This window comes from Heptranchias perlo, chromosome 7 (assembly GCF_035084215.1).
Source record: "Heptranchias perlo isolate sHepPer1 chromosome 7, sHepPer1.hap1, whole genome shotgun sequence".
In the NCBI taxonomy this organism is placed as follows: domain Eukaryota; kingdom Metazoa; phylum Chordata; class Chondrichthyes; order Hexanchiformes; family Hexanchidae; genus Heptranchias; species Heptranchias perlo.
In genome coordinates this window covers 37,949,871-37,977,178 of record NC_090331.1, presented here as the reverse complement: position 1 = coordinate 37,977,178, position 27,308 = coordinate 37,949,871, and the positions used below count along the sequence as shown (strand labels likewise).

Genomic DNA, 27,308 nt, shown 5'->3' with positions numbered 1-27,308 from the left:
GTCTCTTCCTGATGTCTTCAGGCTGCATCGATCTCCAATAGTCACCATGGCGCTCCTCACTTAATGTTATACCTCCTGCATTGTATTGTAGATGTGGGTTGTGGACTCCTCCAACTTTTCCATCAGCTGCCTCACCTGAGAAGAAACTGTCTTCACTGCCTGTACATCAGATCTATGCTCCTGCATCATAGATCTTTTAAAGACTGGACCTCTGAGACAATGGTTCTTGGGCTCCTTAACCAATGGTATCCATTTCTGTGCCCGCCGGGGAGAGACAGATGTTTCCTCATCATTCCTACCAGCTATATCCTGTTCACTGGTACTCTGAAGCACCAGTGATATCCTCTCTGTCTCAGTAATGTCCTCCTCCTGAGTGAGTGGGGGTGAAATTGATCTTTGGTGAAAGTATGAAATAGGCAACAGTGAATCAGCAGCTCATTTTACACTACACATGGTGTAAAATGGGCTGCTGATTTTGCACAAAAATTATTTGAAGAAAAGCTACTGAGCTGAAAGTGATAGAAGCTGAAGAAAAATATTCCATCAATACAACTGACTGAATTAAGTCATAAGGAACAGGACTGGCAACTAAATGTTGTGGGTTATAACTTAATCAGAAAGGATAGGGAAGGAAGAATGGGATGGAGTAGCTGTACTAATTAAGGATAACATAATGGCGGTTGAAAAAACGGACATGACTAACAGAAGGAAAGAAACAGAATCCATATGGATTGAAATAAAAGATAAGAAGGGATCTATCACACTTATAGGGGTATACTACAGACCACCTAATAGTGGAAAAGAGGTAGAGGATGAAATATGTATGCAAGTACGTGAAATAAGTAAAAGGCATAGAATAATAATCGTGGGAGATTTTAACTACCTCCAAATAAACTGGCAAGAAGAGATAGGTAAAGGGGTACAAGGAATGGAGTTTTTACAATGTGTGCAGGACTCATTTCTCACCCAGCATGTAAAAAGCCCAACAAGAGAGGAAGCATTGCTGGATCTAATAATGAGAGATGGACCAGAACAGATAAGAGATATAAACTTAGGAGAACATCTAGGCAATAGCGATCACAACATAATAAGGTTTAAGGTAAAGTTTGAGAAGGACATAGATAAGACAAAGACCAAAGTAATAAATTGAAAAAAAAAGCTGATTTTGAGGGGATGAGAATGGAGCTGGGAAAAATAAACTGGAAAAATTTACTGACAAACAAAGAAATTGAACAGCAGTGGGAAAGATTTAAAACGGTGATCAAGCGAGTCCAAGAGAAATATATCCCACTAAAAAGCAATAACAAATTAGCCAGTGATGATGCACCATGGATGAATAAAGAAATAAGGGAAAAATTGAAACTAAAGATAAAGGCATACACTAAGTACGTAGACAACAAAGGAGAGGATGACAAAAAGGATTACGAAAAGGTTAGAAAAGAAGTCCAAGAAAACAATTAGGAAGGCAAAAGAAACCAAGAAATTCAATTATTAAGGAATATCAAAAAAAAAGTAAAGCATTTTACAGGCACATAAATAACAAAATAAAAATCAGGCTAGGGATAGGGCCACTAAGGGATACATGTGATAAACTCACAGGCAATGACAGTGAAATGGCAGAAATATTAAATAATCACTTTGTTTCAGTATTTATTAGGAAGACTAACATGGTGGGCTTGACATTAGAAGAAGAGATCAAAAAAGATATAAAGACAATTAAGATAGAAAGGGGGGAGATAATTGATAAACTAATCAAACTTAGAGAGGATAAAACCCCTGGTCTGGATCGATTGCATCTGCGCATATTAAAAGAAGTTAGGGAAGAGATAGCAGAGGCACTATTACATTTATAAAAAAATCATTAGAAAAGGGAATAGCGCCAGAGGACTGGCGGACAGCTAATGTGATTCTTATATTTAAAAAGGGAGATAGACCAAGTCCAGGGAACTATAGATCAATTAGCTTAATGTCGGTGGTAGGAAAGATAATGGAATCCTTACTCAAAATGTAATGGAAAAACATCTAGAAACTGAAAATATAATAAAGAATAGTCAGCATGGATTTCAAAAGGGAAGGTCATGCTTAACCAACCTTGTTGAATGATGTGGAGATGACGGTGATGGACTGGGGTGGACAAATGTAAGGAATCTTACAACACCAGGTTATAGTCCAACAGTTTTATTTTAAATGTTGAATGGCAGAGCAAGCTCAAGGGGCCAGATGGCCTATTCCTGCTCCTATTTCTTATGTTCATATGTTCTTATTAAATTCTTTGAAGAAGGAACTGAAAGAGTTGACAAAGGTAATGTAGTAGATGTAATATATTTGGATTTTTAAAAAGCCTTCAATAAGGTACCACAGAGTAGATTCATGACTAAGGTCAGAGCATGTGAAGTCAGGGGACAAGTAGCAGAATGGATAGCAAGCTGGCTACAAAACAGAAGACACAGAGTAGGGGTTAAAGGCAGTTACTCAGGTTGGCAAAAGGTGAGACGTGGTGTTCCACAAGGATATGTGCTGGGACCACAGTTGTTCACCATATACATAAACGATTTGGACTCAGGAATCGGAAGTACATTATTATGCAATATGTAATTTTTTTGAATATTTTGATTTGTTTAAACAACAGAATATTCAGTTACTGAGAAAAAATCACAGATGAAAAAACATTTCAGAAAACAATTTGAGTGATTTATAGGAAGCTGTTGGCCAGATTGTACACACACAATAACAAGTTTACATAGGCAAAGCCTAATACAAATGTGGACATAGAAATTTAAATGGGCTGACACAAAAATTGTAACAAAAACAATTGGAAGTCAAGTTGTGCAGATAGGAATTGCATACCAATATAAGATTTTAAATATATTATAGATATAGATATGAAATACACATGTGGGAGTAAGAGCATACTGTACATGAGATATTCTCAACAAGTTACTTAAGACAGGGATGAGGTGAAATTTTTTCTGTCAGAGGGTCGTGAGTCTGTGGAACCCCCTTCCCCAGAGAGTGGTGGAGGCAGGGTCATTGAATATTTTTAAGGCTGAGTTAGATAGATTCCTGATTAACAAGGGAGTCAAAGATTATAGTAGGTAGATGGGAAAGTAGGGTTGGGGTCACAATCAGATCAGCCATGATCTTATCAAATGGCAGAGCAGGCTCGAGGGGCCAAATGGCCTACTCCTGCTCTTAATTCGTAATTCGTAAGTTCTATATTCATACCAGAAACTAAACATTGCCAGTTGTGAATTATTGAGTTCAGGCTGATGACAACCCTATGGGTTTCTGTATAGTTAACCGATCCCAGTACTTTATATACCATGTAATTCAGGAAAATAGTCCGAAAACATTTTTTACTTTTCAATTGCAGTATACGGATACTGTGCATATTTTCTTTGGCATCCAATTAATAGATTTTGCATGCCTAGCACAATAGATGAATTCTACTACAGCTGTATGATGCAGTCTTGTCTGTTCATCTGCTACAAACATGCATTATGTGACATTAATCTGTCCTTCTACAACCTCGGTGATTGCCATGTATTGATACAATTTCCTTCCTTCAGGAAAAGTCATTTAGTTTCACACTCCCAATTTCCTGTTTCTCTTCTATTATCCCTTTACAATTGTGATGTCTTGTTGCTCTTCTCTATACGCCTTATTCCCTGTAGTCCTAAAAATAACATACAATATGACAGTCAAATACAAAGCTTCACGCCACTGTACAAAATGGTTATTTTCAGCACATAGTAGAACATAATTGATCTGAAACGGGTTGAGATTGAACATAATGCACACTAGCAATTTGTTCAGGCTAACAATTCATTGCTCAGAATTTGATGTTGGGGATGCTAATGGCTCTAAAGAAAATGGATTAGAACTGTGGACAGCCATTTAAATTTAATGGAGGAATAGTGTGATCAGCCATTTAAATACAATATGATAACTGCCAACAACAGTTTACACAAATGTGCTCTGCTCCCACTGTGCTGTAGATTTCAAATGACAACCCTCCCTTTTGATCCCAACTTCCATAAGATTTTAACTTTTAAACATGGTTTTTAAATTTGGACAGATTTCTTGCAGCATAAATAGAAAATGAAAATAGAGGGCTTACAGAACCATTCTCTGCCACACCTTTTGGGAATTACCAATAAGAAATACTTTTATCAAAGCTGCCACCCCTATTTAGATTACTGGACTAGCACTGTTCTACTTCATTTTATTTATCAATCATGATTATATGTTTGGTCTGACCTACATCTTGCTGAATAAAGGCATGACAATAATTGTCAGCATTTCAGTACAGAATATATTTGCATTCATATCCAATTTTGTTCTTGTATTTCATTTAATAGAGGTGTGCACCCTTCTATAAACCATTGCATTCCTAAGTGTAATTTAAGTCAGAAGAGGACACAATCCCATGTGAAACTTATCTTTCACTTATTTATATTTTAATTGTCCAAGGTCACTCCCTCATTAACATTTCAAATGGTTGGCTTACGTCCAGATCTAAACTTCACGCATTGTTTTGGGGATCTTCTTATGCCTTATGCACAATGTATATAAAGCTATAAATTATTGTGCTATCATTTGTAGTCATTTGCCTGATGAGTGGATTGGCTACAGAGAACATCAGCTATATTAAATAAAATGGAAAAGTCGCTGATCACCTCTGTGGTCTCTTTTTGTCAAGAAAATGAAATTAGCAGTTGGAAGAGTTAGAGTTACTTTTTACTGTGGCATCTCTCTGATATACACGAGCCTCCGATAAGCCCCTGACTGTAACTCACTTTCTGCACAACTCCTGCAGATGAAGACGTAAAGAGATTGTGCTCAATTATTTTATTTTTGGCAGTGCTTTTCAATACAGAACCTTGGGCATTAGGACCCAAGGGACACGTGTTTGCCTGCTGCTTTATTATCAGATGACTGCTCAAAGTACAAGTGCAAACTCGCCAGCACCTCTCATTTTCCTGGTACGTGTAAATGTAGAAAAAAGTCAAAATGAAAGATCCAGTGAGCGGATGCACAGTAAGAAAACTTCTTTCTTTTCACTACTTCTTGTTCAGGCTAATACAGTTGAAAATATGAACAGTTAATAACACTGTAACTTAGTTTGGGAAAGGAAGTTGTTAAAAGAGTTTATCAGGACAACAACTTTACTTCTGTGTAACTATACTTTCACTTTCCTTATTTAAAATGTCGATATTTACAACATTTCTGTTCAAATAGCATATCAATATGATTGCTTATGTGAAATTCTTTATGCGATCATTAGTTGTATTCAGAGTATAATTGCGTAAACTGTGTATGAGAACTATGGTGTCAGAATGTAATCAAATTAATAGATTAAGTGAGTTAGTACAGTTCTTCTAATTCAGTTTTGGTTGTAAGGATCCTATATGAAATAAACTTCAGAGCCAACTGACTCTAAATTGGCAAATTAATTCAGAGAAGGCATTATTTAAGACGGGAGGGAGTGAGAAACCAGGGAACTACATGCCCCCTGTCAGTTTAACATCAATTTTGGGGTGGTTACTGGAATCTATCATCAGAGACAGAGTGACTGTGTATTTGAACAAGTATAAGCTGAGCAAAGAGAGTCAGCATTGATTTGTGAAGGGTAGGTCATACCTGGCTAATCTCGTTGAATTTTTGAGGAGGTTACTAGTATGATGGATGGGGAGTGTCTATAAGTGTTGGCTACATGGACTTCCAGGGGGCATTTGATAAAGTTCTGCACAAGAGAATAGCAAAAATGAGAGCACATGACATTGGGGATAACCTTGGCACATAGGTTGATAGTTGTGTGAGAGATAGGAGACAGCGAGTAGGGATACTCTTATTGGCGGAATGTCACAATTGGTGTTCCCCAGGGATCTGTACTGGGGCATCAGCTTTTCATCATATCTATCAATGATTTGGATGAAGGAGTAGATAGTTGTACATCCAAGTTTGTAGATGATACTAAGTTAGGAGGAACAGTACGTTTTGTAGCTGGGGGCAGGAAGTTACATAGGGACCTAGACAGATTAAGTAAGTGGGCAAAACTGGCAGATAGAATCATAGAATCGTGGAAATTTATAGCACAGAAGGATGCCATTTGGCCCATTGTGTCTGTGCTGGCCGAAAAAGAGGCATCCAGCCTAATCCCACTTTGTAGCTCTTGGTCCGTAGCCTTGTAGGTTGCGGCACATCAAGTGCATATCCAATCACCTTTTAAATGCCATGAGGGTTTCTGCCTCTACCACCCTTCCAGGCAATGAGTTCCAGACCCCTATGACCCTCTGGGTGAAAAATTTTTTCCTCGACTCCCCTCTAATCCTTCTACCAATTACTTTAAATCTATGCTTCCTGATTATTGACCTCTCTGCTAACGGAAATAGGTCCTTCCTATCCACTCTCTCTAGGCTTCTCATAATTTTATACACCTCAATTAAATCTCCCGTCAGCCTCTTCTGTTCTAAAGAAAACAACCCCGGCCTATCCATCTTTCCTCGTAGCTAAACTTTTCCAGTCCTGGCAACACCCTTGTAAATCTCCTCTGTACCCTCTTTAGTGCAATCACATCTTTCCTGTCATGTGGTGACCAGAACTGTGGCCTAACTAGTGTTTTATTCAGTTCTAGCATAGCCTCCCTGCTCTTATATTCTATGCTTCGGCTAATAAAGGAAAGTATCCCATATGCCTTCTTAACCACCTTATCTACCTGTCCTGCTACGTTCATGGATCTGTGGACATGCACTCCAAGGTCCCTCTCTTCCTCTACACTTCTCAGTATCCTCCCATTTATTGTGTATACCCTGGCCTTGTTTGCCCTCTCCAATTGCATTACCTCTCACTTCTCCAGATTGAATTCCATTTGCCACTTTCCTGCCCACCTGACCAGTCCATTGATATCTTCCTGCAGTCTACAGCTTTCCTCCTCACTATCAACCACGCGGCCAATTTTTGTATCATCCGCAAACTTCTTAATCATGCCCCCTACATTTAAGTCTAAATCATCAATATATTCCACAAAAAGCAAGGGACCCCATTGGAAACTGCCTTCCAGTCACAAAAACACCCATTGACCATTACCCTTTGCTTCCTGCCACTACGCCAATTTTGGATCCAACTTGCCACTTTCCCTCGGATCCTTTGGGCTTTTACTTTTCTGACCAGTGTGCCATGTGGGACCTTGTCAAGGCTGACTATCCCTATGGCCCTTTTTAAACAATGATACAACGTTAGCAGTCCTCCAGTCCTCCAGCACCAGATGAAGTTCAATGTGGGGAAGTGTGAGGCAATCCACTTTAGATCCAAGATAGACAAATTGGAAAATGTTCTTAATGGCGAGAGACTAGAAACCGTGGAGGAGCAAAGTGATTTGAGTGTCCAGGTACACAAATCACTAAAAGCTAGTGCACAGGTACAAAAAGTAATCAAAAAGGCTAATGGAATGTTTACCTTTATCTCAAGAGGGTTGGAATATAAGGTTGAGGAAGTGATGCTTTAGTTGTACAGAACTTTGGTCAGACCCCATCTGGAGTATTGCATTCAGTTTTGGGCACCGCACCTCAGGAAGCATGTATTAGCCTTGGAGGGGATACTGCATAGATTCAGTAGAATTATACCTGGACATGAAGTGTTATATTATGAGGGCAAGTTGCATGAACCTAGCTTATATTCCCTTGAGTTTAGAAGATTGAGGGATGATCTAATTGAGGTGTTTGAAATGATAAAAGGATTCGATAGAGTAGATACAGAGAAGTTATTTCCTCTGGTGGGGGAATCCTGAACATGGCGGCACAATCTTAAAATTAAAGCTAGGCCATTCAGGAATGAAATCAGGAAGCACTTTTTCACAAAAAGGGTAGTGGAAATGTGGAATTCTCTCCCCCAAAAGGCTGTGGATGCTGAATCAATTGAAATTTTCAAGGGTGATAGCAACAGATTTTTATTAGGTAAGGGTATCAAGAGATATGGATCAAAGCCTGATAAATAGAGTTCAGGTACAGATCAGCAATGATCTAATTGAATGGCAGAACAGGCTTGAGGGGCTGAATGGCCTACTTCTGTTCCTATGTTCCAAATGGAAATACAGCAAGAAGTTACTCAGTAAATTCAATGTGAAAAATAAATGATGTAAATTGATTTAATACGCTTCCTTATTGTTTTCTGACAACCTTAGGCCTGACATATAACATTATAGTATTCCAATTATTTTTACTAAGAAATTAATGTATGTTACTATTAACTGATATCTGGTTATTTTCAGTATGATAGACTGTATCAACATATCAAGAAGTTTGCCAAAAATGGTGACAATTACTGCAAAGAACTCATATCTGTCCTTCAGCAGAGGTACAATGAATATAATCTCACCTTGATGATTAACTGTACAAAAATCACAAAGTAATTCTATTGTAAAAGTATAATATATTGTCCTGCTGCCATTTTTCTGATCATTAAAAGGGAGCTTTATGTCTGGCAATGCCGGTCCACATTACTGCAATGCAAAGTATAACCTTGTGTATGTGGATTCAATTATTCTTCAATAGGATATATAATAAACATTAAAACACAATAAGACATTTTGAAGCACCACCTCAGATATTCAGGTGGATGAGAATAAACAATTTAATATTTAATAGTCGCTGAATAAAAGAATGACCAGTATCTGCTGGAGTAATTTTAAGCAGAGTAGCTATATAATTATTATTGGTTCATTCTAATGATATTGTTCAGTATATGATAGCATATTGAGATCACATTTTTGAAAAACCAAATTGTGATTTAACATATATTTAACTAGAATTAGTATTTGTTCTGGCTCACAGAATTATTAAATAAGGCATTGTTTCAAAGGAATTATTATTTTATAGGTGTGCTTACACAATACAAATTCAAACCTTAATGTCAATGCTAGGAAGCAAGTATTGAAAAAGTTACCTCGAGTTACATGGAGTCTCCAGCACAGGAACAGGCCATTCAGCCAAACTGGTCTATGCCGTCGTTTATGCTCTACATGAGTCTCCTCCCACCCCTCTTTATCTAACCCTATCAGCACACCCTTCTATTCCTTTCTTCCTCATGTGCTTATCTAGCTTCCCCTTAAATGCATCTATGCGATTTGCCTCAACTACTCCTTGCGGTAGCGCGTTCCACATTCTTACCACTCTTTGGGTGAAGAAATTTCTCCTGAATTCCCTATGGGATTTATTAGTGACTATCTTATATTTACGGCCCCTAGTTTTGGACTCCCTCACAAGAGGAAACATTTTCTCTATGTCTACCCTATCAAGCCCTTTAACCATCTTAAAGACCTCTATCAGGTCACCCCTCAATCTTTTCTAAAGAAAAGAGCCCCAGTCTGTTCAGCCTTTCCTGATAAGTATATCCTCTCAGTTCTGGTATCATCATTGTGAATCTTTTTTGCACCTTCTCCAATGCCTATATATCCTTTTTTTAATATGGAGACCAGAACTGTGCACAGTACTCCTAGTGTGATCTAACCAAGGTTCTATATAAGTTTAACATAACTTCTCTGCTTTTCAATTCTATCCCTTTAGAAATGAACCCTAGTCCTTGGTTAGCCTTTTTTATGGCCTTGTTAACCTGCATTGCTACTTTTAGTGATTTGTGTATCTGTACCCCAAGGTCATAGAATCATAGAATCTTACAGCACAGAAGGAAGCCATTTGGCCCATCATCCCTATGCCAGCTCTTTGAAAGAGCTGTCCAATGTAGACACACACCCATGCTTTTTCCTCATAACCTTGCAAATTAGTCCTCTTCAAATACGTGTCCAATTTTGAAAGTTCCTATAGAATCTGCATCCACCAACCTTTCAGGTAGTGCATTCAGATCTTAACAACCCTTTGTATGAAAATATTTCTCCTAATTTCCCCTCTAGTTCTTTTGCCAATTATTTTAAATCTATGACCTCTGGTTACCGACCCACTTGCCAACGTAAACAGTTTCTCCCTATGTGCTTTATCAAAACCCCTCATTATTTTGAATACCTCTATTGATCTCCCCTTAACATTCTCTGCTCTAAGGAGAACAATCCCAGCTTCTCCAGTCTCTCTACATAACTGAAGTCCCTCATCCCTGGTATCATCCTGGCAAACCTCCTCTGTACCCTCCCCAAGGCCTTGACATCCTTCCTAAAGTGTGGTGCCCAGAATTGTACACAATTCTCCAACCGAGGCCTAACCAGTGATTTGTAAAGGTTTAGCAACCTTCTTTGTTTTTTGTATTCAAGCCCCTATTTACAAAGCCAATATCTCATTTACAAAGCCAAGATCCTTCTGCTCCTCTACCACATTTAGACTCCTATTATCCAAGCAGTATGTGGCCTCCTTAACCTTCCTACCAAAATACACCACCTCACACTTATCTATATTGAAATTCATTTGCCAATTACACACCCATTCTGCAAGTTTATTAATGTCTTCTTGCATTTTGACGCATTCTTCCTTTGCATTAACTATACCCCCCAATTTGGTGTCATCTGCAAATTTTGAAATTGTACTTCCGATTCCCGAGTTCAAATCATTAATATAAATTGTGATTAACTGTGGTCCTAGCACCGATCCCTGTGGAACACCACTTCCCACCTTTTGCCAGTCTACCCTTAACCTCTAGGGTAGTAGCTACCCTTAACCTCTACTCTCTGTTTTCTGTTTTGTAGCCAGCTTGCTATCCATTCTGCTACCCATCCCCTGACTCCATGTGCACTGACCTTCGTTATGAGTGTACAATCTCAGAAGTACTGAGATGCATTTCCTTTCATTGGTATGTTCCGATGTGGCTAGAACACTTTGCCCATTATCAGAACACTCCTGTCTCAATGTCTTATTGAAGACCTTTTGAAAATCCAAATATATTACATCTACTACATTACCCCTGTCTACTCCTTGTTACTTCTTCAAAGAAGTCAATGAAGTTGGTCAAGCATGACTTTCCCTTTTGAAATCTGTGCTGACTGCTCTTTACTATATTTTCATTTACTAGATGTTTTTCTATTACATCTTTGAGTAAAGATTCCATTATCTTTCCTACCTGAAATATAAGTAAAGTTGTAAAATTGTTCAAAAATCAGACTTTAAACCTGCAGCCATGTAACATTTTTGCATTGTAGCATTAAATGCTAGGAAGGTACATTCTCTATATCTATTGTTAAAATGTGCTTCATTTCTTCCTATCACTGAAGTAACCTCTATATTACTGAGATGTACTTCCCTTCGTTGATATGTTCCGGTGTGGATCGAACACTTTGCCTATTAGCAGAAAACTCCTGTCTCAATGAAACATGCTTCTCTCACCAGATTGTTCTTTCCCTGAAATGCTTCTCGATCACAGAAATGTTTTCTTTTGCTTACATGTTCTTTGTAATATGGAAACAATTTTCCTATCACTATCATGTTCTTCCTATCACTGAAATATTCCTATCAGAAAAATGTTCCTCTTTGCTGAATTCATCATAGGAGGTTTAGAATATAAAAGCAAGGAACTACTATTAATATTAATACAGAGCACTGATCAGACCTCATTTGGTGTATTGTGTTCAGTTTCAGGTGCTCGGGATTGAATTACGATGTGACTGGAAAACTGAAGAGAAAGTTAAGGGGTGATTGAAGTGTTTAAAATAATGAAGGGAACGTACAGGATTGATAGGGAATGACTTTTCCCTCTAGTATGGCAATCCAGAACAGAGATGTAGGCCTAAATTTCCTGCTGCTCCGTTGCATCGGCAGAAGTGCAGTGCACATGTATGCCTGCCCACTCCCAAGCATTATGCCCAGAAGTTGGCACCCAGTGACATCAGGATAGTGATTAGGATGGGACAGCACTGGGTGATACACAATGCACCAGTGGTCGGGAGAAGGGAGGATGGATGAAGAGGACGATGTTGCCTCTGATTTGAGGATCCAGAGATGTCAAGCCTTGGCTGAGGAGCTTTGGGGCATAGATATTATGGGTCAAGGCCCTGCTTTTAAACAAAGGATCTAACAGAGCATCGCACTCATGTGCAGGCACATAAGGGACTGTCTCCTAGAATGTGCTGCAGCTGTCTGGTCAGCTGTTCGAGTTCACTATCAGTATGTGCAGCACCACTGGGGAGGGTTTCTCTCATTTCAGCAGTCCCTGGAGAGGGTAACAGCTCCAGGAAGGTCTACAGAGGTCAACTCCATAAACAAGGCCTCGGGAGCAATATCATATCCAGTTGCAATGGAAGTCTTGGGCACCCTCATTGAGAGGAGCAAACACAGGGGATTCTCTGCTCTGATAGAGACCATTCGGTCTTTTCAGTTGATCTCTGGCCTCTCAAAGAATGTGCCGGGCACCATTGAACTACCAGGCAGGCCTTCTCAGAAGCTAGCATTTTCTCAGGATTGCAGTCAAATGAGTCTCACTATTGGACTGCAATCCCCCAGATGCCTGAATATGATGGTTTGCAGTGGCAGGACTAGATTGCCCTGGCATCTGATTTGGAGATGCACCTTGGTATTGATCCTTCTCAGGACAGTAGCTGCTGGAGATAGCACCTCCGTCCTATGAGGCCCATTGTGACAGTCAGCAGCTGGCCAAGCTGTGCTTTCGGGCGTTCAGGTGACACCTGAACATTCTTGCTTAGCGATTGGTGCTTGAGAATGCAAAGGCACAAGATGAAGCACAATGGTGTTGTTTGAGAATCATGTGCAACTTATATAGTAATAAATTTCATTTTCGGCTTTTGCTCCCTCCTCATTATTGGGGGCACTGGGGATTGGGACACGATAGACCTTGGCATTCTTGGGAAATTGCAAACATTTTAAATTTGAGATTTTAGTATTGTGAGAAGATGGTGAAGATAGCAAATATAGGGCTTGGGTGTGTTTATGAATTTGCTGATGCTTCATTTCTTTTTGAGTATGTGTCGCATATCAGAATACTTCTGACATTTCTTGACCAGCAACAGGATGATCTTCTAGGTCATTCTCATTCTTTTACTGATCATTATCTCCATCCAGATTCTCCTCCCTTTCCCAAGATAGTTCCTCCGCTTCCTGTAGTTGGACTCTCTCCAGTGCATAATTATGCAGGATGCAATAGATAATGACAAGTCTGGATATTTGTGCTAGATCTTATTTCTTGGGAAGAATTTTTTTGCTGTAATGTAATTAGGGAGAAAATTAAAATTTGGATGGTTATTCCTGTCAGACACGACAGTCATAACAGACTCGACAGTTCACTACAGACACAAAACTTTTCATTATACAGGTTTCTGCATAAAAAATACAGGCAATTGCGTGGCATTGCAGTTTGAAACAGCGTGCATTTAAAAGCAGGCACTAGTCTTAAAAGAAAAAGAGTAACTGTGTGGCACTGTAGTTTTAATATTTACCTGCTCTAAGTCACATGACAGTTTATTGTGTTTGTTTAAGGGCTGACCTAGAAAAGAGGTACGCCAAAGGACTCCTCAGACTGGCGAGCAAAATTACCAAAGCATCCACCAACATAATAAAAAAGTAAGCAACATATTTGAAATATAAGTTTCTGCATTCAAATAATAAGGATAAAAACTTTATCCAGACTTTTGGATTCCCTTGGAACAGAGAAGGTTGAGAGGAGATTTGATAGAGGTATTTAAAATCATGAAGGGTCCATTCAGAATAGATAAAGAGAAACTGTTCCCATTGGCGGAAGGCCCAAGAACCAGAGGACATAGATTTAAGGTGACTGGCAAAAGAAACAAAGGTGACATGAGGAAAAGCTTGTTTACGCAGCGAGTGGTGAGGATCTGGAATGCACTGCCAGGGCGGGTGGTGGAGGCAGGTTCAATCATGGCTTTCAAAAGGGAACTGGATAAGTACATGAAAGGAAAAAAATTGCAGGGCTATGGGATAGGGCGGGTTAGTGGGACTAGTTAGATTGCTCTTGCATAGAGCCAGCACGGACTTGATGGGCCGAATGGCCTCCTTCCATGCTGTAACCTTTCTATGATTCGATGATTCTAACTAACAGTTGATTTGAATGCAGTGATTATTGATGTGTTCTGGGCTATTCAAATCTAATTAGTATAGTGCAAGAGTATCCAATTGTCCGATACTGGAATGATAATTTAGAAAACTATAAGCAGTTTTTCAAGAGTTGCTGGTGCAAAGCCTGGAAATCTTGTTGGTAACTGTTTCCATTTATCTATCCATCTTTAACAAATAAACACATCACACAGCATGTCAGAAGCTAATGCTCATAGAACTATAGAATAGAAATTTAAAACAGAAGGAGGCAATTCAGCCCATCATGTCTGTGCCAGCTCTTTGCTAGAACAATTCAAAATAAATCCCACTGCCCCTCTCTCTGATCACAGCCAAGTCCAAATCACCTTTATACACCAAGAACAAAATTAGACCCTGGGTGTACTATTTTCAACCTTCCTCCAATCTGAGCAATATCGATTTACTCTTAACTCTTTGTTTCCTATCCATCAGCCAACATGACTAAATTTTTCTAACAAGCCTCTTATGAATGCCTTCTGAAAATCTATATCCACTGCATCTACAGCATCCCTTTATCCATCCAGTCAGTCGCTTCTTCAAAAAAATCTATTAAATTTGTCAAACCTAACTTGTCTTTAACAAATTCATGCTGGCTGTCTTTGATTAGCATTTCTTAATGCTTACTAATTTTATCTTGAGAATCTCAAATTCCCAGACCAGGAAACAAACTCAGGCTACAGTGATGAGAACACCAAATCATAAGCATTAGACAACCAGGGAAGCTAATTTATCTAACACTCATGTGAGCCAATGTATCTGATATCTATTTCAGTGGCAACATTTTCCTTATTTATTACAACCCTCAAGCAAAGTTCTGGTTAATATTTTTAGAAGCTCCATAAAAAACAGGAGCTATACCTTTGGAGTACAGGATAGGAAATGTTACCCTGATATTCAAATAAAAGTGAGGAGTTACAGAATACAGCAGTTAGCCTCACATCTGTAAGTAGAAACAAAGACTACAGCATTATAGGAAATAGTATCAATGCTCATTCAAAAAGAACATAGACCATTAGAAATAGCCTTCAGAGATTTAGAAGCAATAGGCCATGCCTCAGTAATCTACTAGAATTCTTTGAGGAGATAACTAAACCAAGAATATGTGGGGTGATACTGTGATTCAATGCTCCCTACAGGGTATGGTATTCACAGTGAGTACACCTTGGGAAATCATGGGCATATAGTCCATAATTTTACCATTCATTAAAATTAATGGATGAAAAATCAAGGGCTGTGCACCCGTGAATTGCAGAAATGTGCATCCCACGAGCGCCACTTCTTGCTGGGAGTGCAGGATCACGGGATCATCACGATAATTTTCATAGATTTTGAAAACGCTTTTGATAAGGTTCCATGTATGAGACTTTTAAAGAAGGTGTTAGCTGGCTGAATTGAAAATTGCCTTGGCAATAGAAAGATGAAAAATGGAAAAAGCCCCACCTGGGGGTCCAGTGAATTTTTGGATTTCAGTAGAGATCTGTTCATATTATTCAAAAACAGTTTGGAGAAGAGTACTTCTTGTAAAATTATGAATTTGCTGATATTACCAAGTAATGTAGCCTGATGACAGCTATAAGGGAGATACATAATATTCAAAGAAACATGAATTAATAAAGCATATTGTAATGCATGTTGGAACAAGAAACATCAAACGTGTACATACTGAAAGGGTGTCCAATAGCAAAGGTGGAAAAAGAAAAGGGTTTGAATGTGATTACTAATCAATCGCTGAAAGTTCCCAGTCAATGAGAACCTGTTATCAAACAAGCTAATCAAAAATGAGGATCCATCTCAAGGGAATTTGACCATAAGTTGAAATAATATATTCTGACCTTATATAGATTACTGATGAGGCCATCTTTGGAACATTAAGGGTGATTCTACGATTCTGAGCTCTCTGCATGAAAGACACACTCACACTATAACCCTGATTCTCTGACCTGTTCTCCCTGTGAGTGTGGCTCTCTGCTGGAAGCACAATTTTTGCTTCCTACCTTCAAGAGATGCATTAGGCAGAAGTCATAGAAGGGTCATAGACATGATTCTAAGACCTAGGACTTTGAATCCTAAGGAGACACTTGCATGACTGAACCTGTTTTCACTGAAGAAAAGAAGATTAAGGGAGGATGTGATCCAAATCTGTAAAATAGATTATGTGGATGTTAACAAGTTATTTGGCATGGATTATTTGGATGTTAATAAGTTATTTGACATATGCCGTGTGTCCAGGACTAGAGGACACAAATGCAAAATTAACAAGCTCCAAGCAAGACCAAAGATCAGAAAAATATTTTGTCACCAACAAAGCAGTGGAAAAATGGATCAGATACCCAGTAAAAGCATGTGATGCTATGTTGATTAGAGAGGAACTTGATAAATATTGGATTGAAAATAGCATTGTAAGTTACTGGGATATGTAGAGACTAAGATGATCAAATATTCCATGAGACTTGATGAGGTAGAAATTTGACTGGGCCCATTTCATACGTAACCAGCGAGTGCCCAACCGGGAGACCTGAGGTCGGCCAAAATTTGTCTTGGACCACATTCACATTATCTGGGCGAGCTGCCAACGCCTTCGCAGGCACCGCACCCCTTTTCCAAAGATGAATGTCGGGCCGATGCCTGTAAGGCAAATAAGTCCCCCTGTTGGGTGGAGCAGGAATGGTCGATCCGAGTAGGTGGGAACCTTTCTGCTCCTCCTGGCTCCACAGCAATGATTTCTGATTGATTTTTTTAAAAAATAACTTACATTTCATTGGCCTCTGAAGAATTCTAATCGGAGCTGAGATATGGGACAGATAACTTCCTCCTCTGTGTTTTGAGTGCTCAAGCACTGAAATATGAGAGCAAGTGGATGGAAATAGTAGTACTATGGCTCTCTCCCTTCAGTCTGTCTTCATTCAGAATGGTGGTGAGAACTTCATTGTTCCTACACAAGCATTTTCTGAACTGATTTTAATGCCGCTTTTTGCTACAAACACATTTGAAAGGGTTGTATTATTTAACTCTTTACTGAAAGCCAATGTGGAAACACTAAAAAACCATAGCCTAAAAATTCGATCACACCACACCCGTTTTCAGGCACAGGACTGGTGCCCATGCATCCAATATGGTGGGCTGGGTGTGCTCATTACCTGCCAGAAGTGTGCCGCCCGTCATATTGGTGAAGACAGAGAAAGCGGCGTCCAGGGCCCAAGCTTGAAAAAGGCATTAGGCTTTTTGCATAGGCAAATAGGGGGCCTAACTCCTGTTTGATGCCCCCTTTATAAAATTGGCCATCTCTGAACGTAGCCAGCACCAGGCCGGCTGTGTTCAGGAAAATGTCGTCTACGTGCTGCCTAATCAATGGTCCTTTTAGGGACCGCTGGAGGCTGCCACCAAAAAGGTGAGCTTTTTAAAAAATACTTTCCTGAATGTGGAGCCAGAGACTGCATCCCTCAACTACATTTTTATTGGAATATATGTGGACAATACAAAATGTTTTGTTGTTAAAAAAAAAGTTTATTGAAGTATTTATGGACAATTCAGAATGTTTTGTTGTTAAAAAAATGTTTATTCTCAATATAATTAACAATATAATTTACAATATAATCTCAATTAATGACTTCATGTTATTGATCGTTTAATAAATGTTTTTCTTTGCAGCTCCATTTTTGATGGGTGGAATTGCGTATCTCAAGAAATGGCATTTACAGCGGACTTGCACGGGTGGGTGAAAAGATGGCGTTCAGCGGGCTAGAATAAATGGCAATAGTTTGGAACCATGTCTACTTCACTATTATTTGACCTTGAGCCTTGAAGGATTTTTATCATATCTTATTCCACTGTGTATTATATAATTTTAACACCTGAGGCTGTAATAATCAAAGTATTCGAGGTCCGTCCCTCTGTTATATTCTGCTCTAGGGCAGGTCGTAACTCAAATCTTACACATGTCATTCTTGAGCCACTTACTAGAGAAGTGAAGCTGAGGTGCTTGTCCGTTTCCTTCCTCATGGTTTTTATCTTTGGAGTAACTTCTCCTGGGTGGGCTGCAACCAAGGTTAAAGAGCCCCAATTATGCTTTATGATGAGGCAGGGCACCCACACCTATCAGATGCATGTGCCCCCACTAGACTTCAACCCAGTATTCAGAGCCAAGGCTTCACTTGTCAGGGTTGACTGGAGTTGGTCCCAAATCCAACCCTTCTGACTCAGAGGCAGGAATACTACCACTGAGCCAGTGGTCACTCCACCCAGACATAAGTACGCCCTGGGTGTCAACCAAATATTTAGAGACCAAATTCTAGTCTCCACTTGCTGATTCACACACAAATTTTTAAGAAAAATACTGAAAAGCTTCCCAGAATCAGAGGACCTGAGTGATGAATCTGCTCTTGATCCACAAGGGGGCAGATCTGAGCCCCAATCTCTTAAAGGGAGGATGTCTCTTAAAATCTCTTGAAGGTAGCCTGTCATTTGCTAAAAATAGCAGTGTACTGTCTGCACAGAGTCTGAACGGAGATCAGACATTGCACACGTAAAGCACAGATGCAGGTCCCGTCCCTATGTTTACACACTGATAAGATATGTTCAAACATTGAATAAAGGTTGCGCATTACTAAATCCCACATCCTCCAATCTGCATGCCAGACCTCACCAATCTCCTGATCTGAGTTGCTACCAGGCCTGCGAGAGTGAATGCACCAAGGTTCTCTGCTGAAGCACTAGAGACCATGGTGCAAGAGGTGGATAGAAGGCGGAACATCCTATATCTGCGGGGGTTGTGGGGGGGGTGGTGGTGGCGGGGCAAGAAGACCTCCAGACATATGGCCAAAGGCAGTGGGAGGCAGCGAGGGATGAAGTCAATGCCAGGCACACAACACCATGAACATGGATGCAGTGCAGGAAGAAGTTCAATGCTTTGACTCGAGTGGTCAAGGTGAGTGAGGTCAACTGTCAAGTGCCATCTCCTACCAACTGCACCACTAGCCGCATCCACTGCTCCACGCACTACACCCCCATCACTGACATACCAACAAACTCTTTCCATCAGTATTCAATTCTTCCAATCAGATGCTTCCTCTCACCCTTACACATTACCACTGTTGCAAGCCGCCCACCCACAACTCACAGGCCACACACACTGGCAGCTATTCAACCATGACAGGCACATCACCCAGATACACGTCCCACTTTCTTGCAGAAGAAGGTGGCACAAAACAGGAGGCAGCAAGTAGCAGTGGCATTTAGCCCGTTGAGCCTGTTCCGCCATTCAATGAGATCATGCTGGACCTGTGACCTAACTCCATATACCCGCCTTAGCCCCATATCTCTTAATACCCTTGATTCACAGAAATCTATCAATCTCAGATTTAGAATTCACAATTGAGCTATCCAAGTACAGACCTCCAAAAACAGTTACAAATGTATCAGTTACCAGAAGCAATAATCCAGCCACTAACCTGTAAATCCTGCATGGTCCCTTTATATAGTTCTGGTGGGGGTCCACCAGGCATTCTAAGACATGTTCAGATGGTTGTGGTTAAGACTGTGCGTTGAGATGAGCGTTAAGTGCCAAATTGGTATCTATCACTTTAAATCAGCGTTGCACACTGATTGTATCCATTTTCTCCTTACTTTACATGTTTCCGGCATTTGGTATTTGCGCATGCGTTAACTCCTATATCAAGATGGCGTTTGGTGCTATATTGGATGTTCGAGAGGCCGCGTAGCACCAAAACAACGGGCGCTACATGGCCCAGTTTAGCGTCCTATATGTGTTCCCCTCTTATCATCTAGCCCCTAATGACAATATCCACAACCATGAGGTCAGCTTCTACGTGTATCCCGATACCAACCTACTCTATCTCTCTGCTAACATTACTGACTCCAATAGCATTTCTTCATGACCTCATCCCGCCCTATCTGGGAAATCTTCTTCAGTCTTAACTTGCAGTGTACACCCTCCTTTCCTTCAACTCTGGATTACTGCTTGCAATGTCACCATCTTTCACCATCAGAGGCCGATCTCAGCCATAATAGGAACGTAGGAAAAGCAGTGGGCCAATCAGTCCCTTGAGCCTGTTCTGCTATTCTATTAGATCATGGTTGATCTGTAACTCAGCTCCATTTACCCACGTTTTCTCCATATCCCTTGATACCCTTACCTAACAAAAATTTAGCAATCTCGGTCTTGAAAATTCCAATTGACCCAGCCTCCACAGCCTTTTGGGGGGAGAAAGTTCCAGATTTCTACTACTCTTTGTGTGAAAAAGTGCTTCCTGATTCACTTCTAACTGGCCTTTCTCCTAATTTTAAGATTATTTTCCCTTGTTCTGAATTCACCCTTCAGAGGAAATAGTTTCTCTGTATCTGCCCTATCGAATCCCTTTATCATTTTAAACACATCCATTTGATCACCCCCTCAACCTTCTGAACTCCAAGGAATACAAACCAAGTTTATGCAACCTGTGCTCATAGTTTAACCCTTTCCGCTCCAGTATTATTTTGGTGAATCTGCGCTGTACCCACTCCAGGGCCAATATATCTTTCCTGAGGTGCGGTTCCCAAAACTGAATGCAGTACACCAGATGGGGTCTGTACAACTGAAGCATCACTTCCTCGCTGTTGTATTTCAACTCCCTTGAGATAAACGCTAACATTCCATGAGCCTTTCTGATTGCTTTTTCTACCTGTACACTAGCTTTTAGTAATTTGTGTAATGGACACCTAAATCCCTTTGCTCCTGCCCATGCTTTCTAGAACTCTCTTCTAAAACCAATTTGTTTTGCTAATTCTCTCCTGCCTTCAAAAACCTCCTGAAAACCTTTCTCTCTTTGGCCATCCTTTGGTTCCCCAAATTCTTCTACCTTCTGCTCAGTATCTACCTCTCCCAACAATTCTGAGAAAATTTTCAGTGTGAAGAACACTTTATAAATGCAACTTGTCACTGTATTTTAATTTTTGGAGATAATATCCACAGTAATGTTGATGCATTTTCTTTGTATCAAAAGGTCAATGAAATCTAGATGTAGTAATTATTGTATCTGATGAATCTAAACTTCTTGTTATTTAAAACAGGAAATTAGCCAGTGCCATTCAACAAGAAGCCATTAAACCAATCCGTCAGATGCTAAATGAACATGCTAAAAGGAGAAAGCCAGTATGTATTGTGCATTCTACAAATTAAAAGCATTTCTCTTTATTTTAGATAACTTATTTCTATTTTTCCTTTTACATTAATATTTCCTATTCTGTCCAATCTTACACTTCTACATCAGATGGATAATGCAGTTGAAAAGTCATCAAAGCTTGTTACAGACAACTGGAGTCAACAAATTAAGGTAGAATTTAGCATTTTAAATATTGTACTCATCAGTGTCTATTCTACATTAAAGCACAATATTTGAAAATAATTTTACTCTTTTTAACATATTTTGTAAAAGCACAAAAATTATTCTACTGAAGTTGCTTTGCTTACAAGTCAGTAATATAGTTTTAAATAAAAATTGTATTGCATATCTGTCTGGATTTTGGGTTCAAAGCCATTGAAAATATAAATATTTTTACTTGGTTTTCTTGCTTTATCAAATGTTATCACAAAGGAAAACCTTGCTTATTTAACACTTTTTAATTCAGATTATAATCTGTTGAAATACCTTTGGATTACAGAGTAAAAAGAAATTGATGGGATCTACGAAGGACCATGAAACAGTTTTTCATTTTGTGGAAAACAACAGACAAATAGTATCTGAAAAAGAGAAAAGAAAGGTTGTTCAGACTGGATTATTTAAAGTAGCTAACTTTAGCAGTAGCAATGTTGTTAGATCTTAAGTGAGCTCCACTGAAATTGAAATATTTTATTGAAACTATTTGCTTAACTTTGTTATTTGGTGATAGGCCAACAGTATGCTAGACCCTTTAGTATTGAGCAGCTACGATACTTCCTCAGCCCTGTTATTAAAGGATTGTTTGTTGCTATCTATGTGCTGATTTCTATTCTTCAGATGTTTTGGCGTAGCTATCATTACTAAATTGACAGTGGCAGTTTGTGTCACAGTAGACATTACAGGCAGAGAGATAACACAGGTCCTGATTTATAATATTCTAGGTCTCAGCCACCACAAGCCATCTCCTCTCACATGGTCACTCTCTTAGGTTCCTGTCCCTATTTGATACAACAAATGGAGCCAACCAAATAATTTATGAGTGATGCAGTCAAATTTTGTAACACCATTAAAGTGTAAAAAATTAAACTCAATCTACCTTAACATCCGTCAGAGCCATTACAAAAAGGTAGTTTACTTCAGAATCATGTACAGGAGTTATGAACATATAAAAATAATGGATAGGGGAAGACCCACTGGTCCATCTAGCCTATCCCATACAGTTGTGATGCCTATTGCATCACAACACAGACACTCTCCATCCGCTCGGAGCCATATAATCTCTTGAGAGAGGCGAGAAAGCAGATAAAAAGGCAATTAGGGAAAAATCTGGAAAATTCCTATCTGACCCCTTTAGGCTGTCGAAACTAGTCCAGGAGATAACACAGACCCTGATTTATATTATTCTAGGTCACAGCCACCACAAGCTATCTCCTCTCACATGGTGACTCTCTTAGGTTCTTTCATCTTATATGTATGATGGCTTCTACCTTCAGTCTTTCTTCAGTGAAGCTCCTTCACATGGGTAGTGGTGGCAGTGCTGTCTTCCTGTTCCATCATAACTCCCCAACTCTTTTTTTCAGTCCATGGTGATTGACTTTCAGAGTGTAGTCTTATCACTGCCACCCACCACTTCATATATAGTCCCTAAAAATTCCCATAAGATTAAAGCCATTAAGCAAATCTATATAATATCTCCATTTCCTCTCATGGTATAGGTCTGAATACAACAATATTTAGACAATTCATGGGCCTCAAAATGTAACATACTTTTTATCTTAAATACTTATTTGTTAATCAGTGCTATCATCTTATTGTAGCAATAATGTATCCAATGAAATAGGGCTATATATCCTGTAGTTATTACAAACTTGTTGAGTTGAGACCAGAGGTATCAACCAACAAGATAAGATTTCCAATGATCTATTGTTAATAGTAGAACCACAAACAGTATGTGAGTCCAGATGTGTTCACCTTGGGTTTTTTTTTTCTTTTTTTGCCTATTATTCTCCTAAATGTCAGCTCTGGGATAATTGGAACAACGTCAAGTGTAATCTCAGCAAAATGTCTATTGTAGAATTACTATTTTCTTAATAGAACACACAATAGAGAGCAGAATTCGCTAAAGGCATCCTGCTTATGATATCTTATAAGTAACCATAATCTGTTTGTTCATTCACCACAATATTTACTCATGTGAATTACTATCCAGTGAAGGTATATTTTTTATACATTGGGACTATTCTAATTATAATTTTACAGAATAATTGTTGTTCGTGGTTTGATCCTGTAGCTGCTGAATAAACTGAAAAAGTCTACAGAGATACTGACAAAAATTGACCAACAGTACTATGAACAAAACAGGGCTGGTGAGGACATCAGACTGAATTGGGAGTCTATGTTTGAGCAGTCTTATCAGGCAAGTAACATGTGTCTGTAGAATTCTATTTTAAAGGATTGCACGATTAATACAAACAGGGTATTTTCAGAAACCAAAAGAAACCTGTTTGGTTTAATTTTTTCAAATCACAAAATATTAAGGCTCAACTGTTCATTTCCTTATAAATTCAGGTGGGTGTTCATATTTCTTTCAGGTCCAGCACCAATGTTACTAACTTTGTGATATTAAGCCCTACATAAACGTGGGCCAAAAATTCCTTTTAATGAGCAGTGGAAGAATGCCTTTTCTTCTCCACAATTAATAACCTGCTAATAAAAATGCAACTTTGGAGTAATATTGAAGCATGCAATTTTTGAGAGTGTAATTTTGCTAATAGGTTGTCAATTACAGAAAAAAAGTCACTTTCCCATTTTTTTGTTCAGAGGAGCTCTGAGATTCTATGTTTAGATCTGATCATTGATTATTCACAGTTATTTTCTGCTTTCTAACAGGCAATACATGATTTGGAAAAAGAGAAAATAAAGCTCCTATGCGATATCTTAAATAAATACAGCCACCACATTACTTGTTTTGGAAGAACACTCATAGAAGTAAGAGTATTACAATCAGTACAATCATTCCTAGAGCTACAGAGGACTGTTGTTAAGCAATACTGGTGCATAAGTATTATTAAATCTTGCATTTATGTGATGAATGAAATACATTTTATGTTGTCTTGCAGCATCAAAGGCAAGTGCATGAAGCTGTACAAAATGTCAACATTGAGAAAGATATCCAGTCATTGCTGGACGATACATCTATTTTATCAGATGAAAACAAAATAGAATTTCTGCTTACAGATTATTATGTAAGTAGATGTTTAAATACTGCATTATTCAAAGTTACTAAGTGCTTCACTCTTCATTTGCATATGTTAATATACAGTAGTACCAAAAGTAAATATCAAAAGATTGAAAGTTGTCCCATAGTTTCATGTGAACAAGGATCCAAAATAATGTTGAATATATTATATTATGAAAGTGCTGGAAATATGCAACAAGTCAGTTAGCAGCAGAAAGAGAAAGACAAGTTGATATTTTAAGTGGGAGCCTTTGTCGGCATTCATTTATACTCCGATTTAGAAATGATCTGCAATCAGAAAATTAAGCCAGATATAAGTCAGAGATTTGAAGAAACACTTGACACTTGAACTGAAAATACAAAATTATTTGCATTACTGTTGTTATTGTTAACATAACAGGAAGAAGATAGTAGGAATGTAATGGATAGAGAAAGAAGGAAGACTGCACTAGCACTGAAACTACAAAGGCTTCAAGACGATATAACCAAAGTAAAGAAAAACAAAGAAGGTTGTGGTGCACCTTAAGTTTTTGCTGAAAAGTCAGGACTTGCTTTAATATGAATATGTTAGCTCTAAAATGATAGTAAGAATAAATATTCTGGATGCTTTTCAGGGTTAGAGAAGATGATTAGAACAAGTTTCAAAAGTCCATCATTTTCAGATCCTAAGACTGAAGAAAAAACTGTCTCAATGCGAGATGAGGTAAATATATCGCTATCATGTTGGTCTTTAAATATAAGATAGTCTAAAAAGCTGTAAGGCATAACAGAGTGAATAACACCATGTAATGACTGGATAAAAGATACTTACATGTAAAGGAACCCAGTATAGGCCTCCTAGTAAATACAGAGAAATTTAGATTTTTGGGATTAAGTCCAAAATGCCCAATTTGGATCAGTTTTGATTTTGATTCTGTTAACTCATTCCTAATGTGACATTACATTTCCTTAAGGATTGTGAAATTGACAGTCCATTCACCCTCTACAAGTTTAATGTTGGTGCGAAGCCCAAACTGCTAAACTCGGAGTGTGGATCAAATGTCAAAGCCTAAACTGACTCCAAACCTCCTCTAGGAAGGCTTGGTCTGCTTCATTCCAGTGTCACGTTGAGCCCTTTACTTATACCCTACTCTCTAAATGAATGCTTGATGTGAAGAGAAACCACTTCATACTGACACTACAGTTATAGTGGGAATATACGCTGAATTTATACTATAGCATCTCAGCACTTTTTCTGCATAAGAATGTAATTAAATTAAAATGAATATCAGAAATCAATTCATCACAAATTTAGAGAACTGAAAATAAGATTTCATGTCAACCCTATAATTGTTGTATATGGTTTTTCCATTTTAAGAATGATAATAATCTAACTTCTGCTCCTAGGCAACACTGAAACTAATCCTCTTGGAAGTAAATTTCTTCAAACTTGCATCAACTATGGCAGAACTGGAAGGAAATCCCAAACCTTCCCATCCACTAAGTGACGACATCACTAAATGGAAAGATAAGGTGCATCCAGAGTTCAAATTAACTGCACTGTACTTGGAAATTCAGAGTACTTGCCTCCTAATTTCTCCACTTATCAAGGGTATAAAGCAACATCACATGGTGATATGTTACTTTATATCTTTGTATTGGTTCTTTTGACAAATAGATTGAACATGGTGAATTTTGACCTCATTTAATTTGTAAAATGATTAGTTCTTCAGTACAACTGACCAACCTACAAATATGTATTTCTTTGAAGGTCTGGTCAAATACAGTTTACTCCTCTTAATTCAAAATTGTTAAATCAAATTATTTGATAATCTGAATTTTCCTTTAGCATTAAATTCCCACTTTGCTGTTATTTACATTTTTTAGCAAAAAAAACAATTTTGAATTATCAGGAATAGTCTGTAAAATACTTTAATGAATAATTAGTGCTGGGGCCATTGCTATTTGCAGTATATATAAATGAGTTGGAGCCTGGGACAGAAACCAAACAGTCTAAGTTTGAAGATGACACCAAATTGGGAATGGGGGTTTCCATCAATAGGGAAGAGGCAAACCAAATTCAAAAGGTTGGGAAGGGGAGGGGTCAATGAATGTGAAATGCCATTTAATGTGGTCAAATGTAAGTTAATGAGATTAGAAAAGGGAAATAAACAGTGAGAATATAAACTAAATAGCTCTAGGCAACAGGACACAACACAGGAGAGGGACCTGGGGATACTGGTGGAAGCTCACTCAACTCAAAAGCAGTGTGCCGCAGTGGTAAGGAAAGCTAACTGGATCTTGGGGTGTATAATAAGAGGGATACAGCATAAATCCCAGGGGGTGATAATGGGCTCGATATTAGCAGGGCGGCGGGTTCTCAGCGGGGGGGTCGACTTGGCACGTGGGTAACGCGCCCGGTGAAATCAGTGTGCTCTACACGGCATCGCAGGCTAATTGGAGCCACTTACCTGTGCTTCCGGGTTTCCCGCTGGTAAGCTGCGCGGCAGGCGGACTGCTCATGCGCAGTAAGGTCTGTCAGCTGGAGGAGCCCTATTTAAAAGGGCAGTCCTCCACTGACTGATGCTGCAGGAAATAGGAAAAATTACAGCATGGAGCAGCCCAGGGGGAAGGCTGCTCCCAGGTTTAATGATGTCTCACTCCAGGTATCATTGGATGGGGTGAGGAGGAGGGGGAGGACAGAGATCTTCCTCCCGGCAGGCGGGAGGAAGCAGCCTCTCTCTGCCACCAAGAAGGTCTGGCTCGAGGTGGCAGAGGAGGTCACCAGCACCACCAACATATCGCGCACCTGCATACAGCGCAGGAGGCGCTTCAATCACCTAAGTAGGTCAGCCAAAGTGAGTACACTTACTCATTCCCCTCCCCTCCGTCTGCCAC

The 27,308-nt window shown here is 39.1% G+C and overlaps 1 protein-coding gene across 4 annotated transcripts in view; it reads left to right on the top strand.

Annotated features, from left to right (window-relative positions):
- Positions 1–4,899: 4,899 nt before the first annotated feature.
- Positions 4,900–27,308, top strand: part of nostrin (nitric oxide synthase trafficking) — a 29,138-nt gene continuing 6,729 nt past the window's right edge. The window contains exons 1-13 of one of the 4 annotated variants that reach the window (XM_067987333.1): positions 4,900–4,985; positions 8,270–8,355; positions 13,425–13,508; positions 17,688–17,750; positions 21,105–21,186; positions 21,305–21,367; positions 21,696–21,794; positions 23,484–23,609; positions 24,083–24,181; positions 24,313–24,438; positions 24,832–24,940; positions 25,046–25,134; positions 25,818–25,943. In XM_067987333.1, the coding sequence (XP_067843434.1) occupies positions 4,935–4,985; positions 8,270–8,355; positions 13,425–13,508; positions 17,688–17,750; positions 21,105–21,186; positions 21,305–21,367; positions 21,696–21,794; positions 23,484–23,609; positions 24,083–24,181; positions 24,313–24,438; positions 24,832–24,940; positions 25,046–25,134; positions 25,818–25,943 (1,203 nt within the window). In that variant the 5' untranslated portion in view covers positions 4,900–4,934. Of the gene's footprint in view, positions 5,041–8,269; positions 8,356–13,424; positions 13,509–17,687; positions 17,751–21,104; positions 21,187–21,304; positions 21,368–21,695; positions 21,795–23,483; positions 23,610–24,082; positions 24,182–24,312; positions 24,439–24,831; positions 24,941–25,045; positions 25,135–25,817; positions 25,944–27,308 lie in introns of all 4 variants that reach the window. The other 3 variants (XM_067987334.1, XM_067987335.1, XM_067987336.1) reach the window with 3 other exon arrangements.